We start from the raw sequence: 6,172 nt of genomic DNA, 5'->3' as shown, positions 1-6,172 counted from the left end.
GTTTATAAGTTAATGAAAGATATAATTAATTTTAAAAAAGAATGATTTTGTTACATATTATGGCTATCATTAAAAATTAATAAATATTATAATACAATAGCAAATATTAATTGCATCGAATGAATACCTTGTGAATCAGTCACGATCATAGCGGTGTCATCATCTTATTAGATGATGCATAAATATATTTATTTATGCAGTTACTATTAGAAATTATATCAATTGTTAGCTCATGTTTATCTAAAGTGCATAAATAAATATTTAAAAAATATGACTTAAATTCATTGATATTATAAAAGATTTAATAAATATATAAATTAATTTTCTAGGTTAGAAATAACATCAATAGATATATAATTAAAATTCAACAGAAAATTACTTTTAATTTAAAAATACCTTGAATTTCTTTTTCGGACATATTTGACGTAAATAGTACGGAAGCGGTTTCCATCAAATGTGGCGCTATATTTAAAATGTCCAGATCAATTTCTGCTTCATTTTCTAGTGATCCTCCACCAGTAGCCAAACGTAACTGTTTTTCTTTTGTTAAAGCATCTTTTTGAGATTGCTTTAAATTCGCCCTTAATTTCTTTAATTGTTGCAAAGTTCTCTATATATATAATTAAAATTACCAAAGAATTAACGTCATTTATAAATCGTTATAATAAAAATATGAAAAGAATGACTCGTTACTTGATGTAATCGCGCGTTTACCACGTTGCTAATTTCTAATATAACATTACAAGTATTTTCTAATTATAGTTCTTATCGTTTGACAGACAAGTGAGAAATTATTGTATTCTTCACATATTTGGCTCCATGCTATGTCTTTATCTTTTAATGTTGTTGCATCACTTCTTTTTACTTCAACAACATTTTTATATTTTTGCAAAATTTGCAAAAATACTTTTCTTTCCATTTGCGTGTAATGCTTGCTTCTGGACGTTTCAGTCTTCTCTTTGCACGATGACATTTTGGTAAATAATAACACAAATATTTCATTTTAAACTCAAGAGCTTAAGTATAACTGATGTCTAACAAAATTCGATATTCTGATAATAATTAGCAGTCTCCGAACATGTCGCTTTCTAAAATTAACATTTTATACATACCTGAGTATAATTTTCTTTATTATTCACTATTTAATACTATTTAATTTGCAGTTTGACTCCCGAAACTAATATGACAGACACAACAGAATATTAAGTCTGTTCTGTTCAGCTCAATGTGTGCAGTGTTCTCATTGGAGGATTCATAGGAAATATCCCTAAGACAGCCGAATCATAAATAAGCATCAGCTTGAGCATTACTTCGCAAAGACGATGTTATATTCAATAAGAACAATTTAAACAAGAACTTCTTGGACAAGATTGTCTTAAGTCATCACTATGAAATGTATTATAATTAAGACGATCTTATTTGAATAAGACGATCTTCGCCAAGACGGCCTTAAGTGCTGATATAAGAACGGACTATGAATACCGGCCTAAGAACTTTTTGTGATTGAATGGAGTGAGCCGGTCGCGGGTTTTTTTTTATGATTTTCAAGGGTCAATTGTTTATACCGTGTTTACCGTTTATCATTAAGCCGGCTGAATCATTATGTTTCTTGAATTTTCCGCGTTATAGATAATTCAGTCTTTTTAGACGATTTTTGTTAAGAACAAACCATTTAACTTTTTTAGACATTAATTATAGTATCTATTATCTAGTTGATATCGAATATTCTAGAAAGAAAGAAATTGATAAAAGGACATGAACGTAACAGTATTATACTTAAAGTTTTCATTTTTTCGAATTATGTCAATTATTTTTTTTTCTCTGGATTAAATTTCGACAATACGTCAAACCATTCAACGTCTGGTTCATTTCGATGAACAATTTCTAAATAACCCGCAAGCTGTGATTGTAATTTCATACAGAAAAAACAATTTTGATTAATTTTTGTATATACAGGGTGTCCCGGACCAACGTCACTTTTTTTAACAGTAGGTAGAACTCGCCAAGACAAAACGAAATGTCCTTTACCGTTTTAAAAAATTCGTAATAGTTTTCGAGAAAATAAATATTTTATTTATGCGCGAGTGCGACAAAGAAACGTGGAGTGAGCGAACGCGCGATAGACGACGGCGAGTATCGCGTAAAGAGAATAGGCGGAGTCAGTATGTCGCGAGCGAGACGAGGAAACGCGCGAACAAGACGATGCGACGATACACGAGCGAGACAAGGAAACAACGCGCGAACGAGGCGATGCGACGATACGCGAGCGAGACGAGGAAACAACGCGCGAACGAGGCGATGCAACAATACGCGAGCGAAATACGCGAGCGAAAAACTTAAACTTAACCATACTCATAACAATAACAATTCTTTATAGACATCTTACATTCAACATTTCTTTCTTACATTTTAACTCCGCCAACTCTTTTTACTCTTTTTACTTTTTTTCACTACCTTCCCCTCACTACTGTCTACCTTTATCGCCACTATTTCCTTCTATCATTTTACGCTTCTTATCCATTTCATCTATTCGTCCTCGCCTTACAACATTTTTTTATCTCTATTTTTTTCTTCTTCTCTTCCTTTTTCTTCTATCAACTTTACATTCTTCTGTCTTCTTTTACATTCCTTTCTTACTTCCTTTATCCTGAAAAGACAAACAACAAAAACCTCGGCTTATTTCCTAAACGCTTTCTTATTTCTACCTTAGTCTTTCTTATCAATCTTCCATCTTCTTTTAATTCCTCTTCTTTCTTGTTTTTTCCTGCAAATAACTTACTTCCTACTTTTCGCTTTTTTTACTTTCTCTAAACGCCGCTTAGCACACGAGAGAGAGAGAGAGAGAGAGATACCCATACGCTCTTACGCTCACACCGCCAGAAATCATTCTTTTACTCTATTTCTCATTCATTCTTATGGACCCCCGCTTCCGACGCTTTTACATCTTCATAGTCTGCCTCATTCATTCTTTCATTCTCTCCTATTTCTTCCCTTACCCTTTCCAGTATTCTTAACCATTCCTCCCCATTTCCCTCCCCTCCCAATACATCTTCAACTGCCTCCTCCCAACTCGTCCCGTCCCCCCAGTTTACACACTCCTCCCAAACATGTTTCCATGTTTCCTCCTTATCCAAACACATCCTGCACTTTTTTTTATCTATTTCCTCCCAGTATCTATTTCCCCTCATATCATCCCCCACTCTAAACTTTCCCACCCTTTGCCATTTCTCCTCCTTCCATTACTTCTTTAAATATTCCGGTACTCTTTCCTCCTTTATTTTTCCATAATCCTTATTAAATTTCTCCATTTTTATTTTTTCCCATCTCTCTTTTCTTTGCAATTCTTTATCTTTTACCACTATCTCTTCACCTCTCATTCCCTCTTCTTCTCTTCTTTCTTCTATCCTCTCCAGCGTCCACCCCAATCTTTCAAAGAATTCCTCCCTTTCTTTTTCCCATTTCCCACTTGTTTTTCCTTCCCTCGCTCTCTTCTTCATTTCTTCCCAGCATCCTCTTGCCAAAACCCTCCCTCTTCCTTCTTCCAATCTTTTCTCATATTTCCAAGCCCTCATTCCCGCTTTCCTAGACAACTTTTCCCTCTGAAATTCCTCTCTCATTATATACCTCGGTACACTTCTACTTACCCCCATTATCCATCTTAAATACCTCTCATGTACCATTTCAATCTCTTCCCTTTCCTTCCACCCCCATATCTCGACCCCATAGCTCATTACTGTCCATACAAGCCTGTCAAACAGCGATAATCTTCTGCCTCAATCTTTTCCAAATTTCTTTTTGCCAATATTCCATATTTGTCCCATCACCCTTGCTGCTTTCTTTACTCTTTCCTTCACGTGCTCTTTCTGATCTCCATTCCATGTCACCACATAACCCAAATAATTAAATCTTTTAACCTCTTCTATTTCTTTACCCTTCCACACCCACTTTACCCTTTTCCATCTCTCTCCTCCTTTTCGGCACCTCATCACCTTTGTCTTATCCACATTTACCTCCAATCCCTTTTTTTCCACATATTCCTCTAATGTCTTCAACATTCCCTTCATTCCTGCTTCCGTTTCTGCAATCAATGCAATGTCATTCGCGTACGCCAGCGAGTACACCCTCCTGCCTTTTATCTTAGTTCCGCCCCATCCACCCTTTTCCAATTTCTCGTCCAAGTCTGCCAGCAGGATCGTGAATAAACTCGGGCTCAGCGGACATCCCTGCTTAACCCCTCTCACCGTCCAAAATTTTCTCCCTTCCTTTTTTTTTACTCTAACTTTGCTACTCGTCTCCTCCATTATCTCTTTGCACCTTTTTACCAACCTCTCCCTTATCCCCTTATTTCTCATTGCTTCCATCAATTTTCTACTGTCCACAGAATCGAAAGCTGCCTTCATATCAATGAAAGCTATTACTAGCTTCCTCTCCTTTCTCTCTATTCTTCTATTTATCAGGTGGTTTAAAACATAAATTTGATCCAGCGTCCCCATGTATCTCCTGAATCCTGCCTGACTCTGTGGAACTATTTTCTTCTCTTCCACTTCTTCTCTTATCCTGTCCTCCAAGACCAAAGCATATACTTCATACCCTGTTTGTGTCAGTGTCACCCCTCTATATTCTTCCACTTTTTCTCCTTTTCCTTTCTTTAAGACTGGCACAACTATCCCTTCCTTCCATTCTTTAGGAAACCCTTCTCCTTTCCACACCCTTTTGCATATTTCCCATAGCTCTTCTTTCACCTCCTCTCCCCCTTCTCTCCATGTCTCATTTTCAATGTCATCACTCCCTGCTGCCTTTCCCTTTTTCAGCTTTTTTATTACCTTTTCAAACTCCTCTCTTTCCATCTCCTTTTCCTCATCTCCCTCCTTACTTCTCTCTACTTCCCCTCCCACTCTCCACTCCACTCCTCCCAGTACCCCTCTGAAATATTTTTCCCATTCTTTTATTTCAATTTTTTCATCCACTCCCCTCCTACCCTTCCTTCCTTTGGTTACTATTTTCCACACTTTTCCTTCTATCTTTGCCTGCTCCACCTCCTTCTTCCTTTATTCTTATTCCATTTCCTTTTCTGCCCCCCTCCCTCCACCATTACTATTATCGGGTGGTGATCCGAATCTACTTCTCCTCCTACTCTCATCTCCTTAATACTTCTTTTTGTCTCTCCATTACAAATCACGTAATCAATCACTGTTTCCCCTCTACCCCCTGTATACGTCCACTCTCCTTCCTCATCCCCCTTTACACATCCGTTTAAAATTCCCCACCCCTCCTCTTCCAGCATTTTACATAATTTCCTACCCTCCCCCGTTATCTTTTTATCCTTTGATCTTCTTTTCTTCTCCTCTCCCTCTTCCTCCACAAATTCATCCCAGATTCCTCCCTCCTCTCCCGTCCTCACATTAAAATCTCCTATTAAATAATTACATTTTTCCTCCTTCTCCTCCATCCATCCTTTCATCATTTCCGCCACCTCCTCCATATTATCACTAATATAAACTCCTATTATTTTCCATTTCACTCTTCCCCAGCATATCTTTAAACCCAATACCCCTTTCTTCTCCTCCATTTCTCTTTCCCTTTCCCCTTCAAACTAATTCCTCCATCCCATTACCATGCCCCCCCATTGCTCTTCCCTTCCTATTCCTTTTCTTTGCTTCTTCCCATATCCATTTGTAACCTTTCGGTAACTTCCCCTTGATCCTTCCCCATCCTTTTTTCTGCAACCATGTCTCACACATAAAAATCACGTCCCACTGCTCTAATTTTTTCCAAAAATCTTTATCCTTATTTTCCATCCTCGCCACGTTCCAAAAACCTATCCTCATTACACTTTCCTGTTTTCTTTTTTTCATTTTTACTTCTCTTTTCTTCCCTTCTTTTTCCTCCTTCTCTCCTTCCATACTTCTTCCATTACCCGTTCCACTTTCTTCATCTTCTCTTTTTCCGCCTTTCTCTAAAAACTCATATTACTTTTATCTACCATTATCTTTTTTTTGTTCTTTTCTTCCTCTTTTTCCCTTATCTTTACTTCCATCCACTTTCTCAGCTCATCTTTCATTTCGTCCCATACCCAAAGTTCCTTGTTCACCCACATTTTTTTGTACCCTATTTTCACCTGGCTACCTTCTCTCTTTCTTTTCTCTGCCTCTCTTTTTATTACCCATTCTAC

The 6,172-nt window shown here is 37.1% G+C and overlaps 1 protein-coding gene across 1 annotated transcript; it reads right to left on the bottom strand.

The window, feature by feature from the left end:
• Window positions 1-2,547, bottom strand: LOC139112603 (myb/SANT-like DNA-binding domain-containing protein 3). Its single transcript, XM_070673689.1, has 3 exons — window positions 772-2,547; window positions 397-612; window positions 1-240 (listed from the first exon to the last, which is right to left on the bottom strand). The coding sequence occupies exons 1-3, from the start codon at window positions 971-973 to the stop codon at window positions 146-148; spliced, it is 513 nt and encodes a 170-aa protein (XP_070529790.1). The 5' UTR covers window positions 974-2,547; the 3' UTR covers window positions 1-145.
• Between the last annotated feature and the right edge of the window lie 3,625 nt (window positions 2,548-6,172).

This window comes from Cardiocondyla obscurior, unplaced genomic scaffold (assembly GCF_019399895.1).
Source record: "Cardiocondyla obscurior isolate alpha-2009 unplaced genomic scaffold, Cobs3.1 scaffold31_0_849067, whole genome shotgun sequence".
Classification (NCBI taxonomy): Eukaryota; Metazoa; Arthropoda; class Insecta; order Hymenoptera; family Formicidae; genus Cardiocondyla; species Cardiocondyla obscurior.
This window is presented reverse-complemented; position numbering and strand designations above follow the sequence as displayed.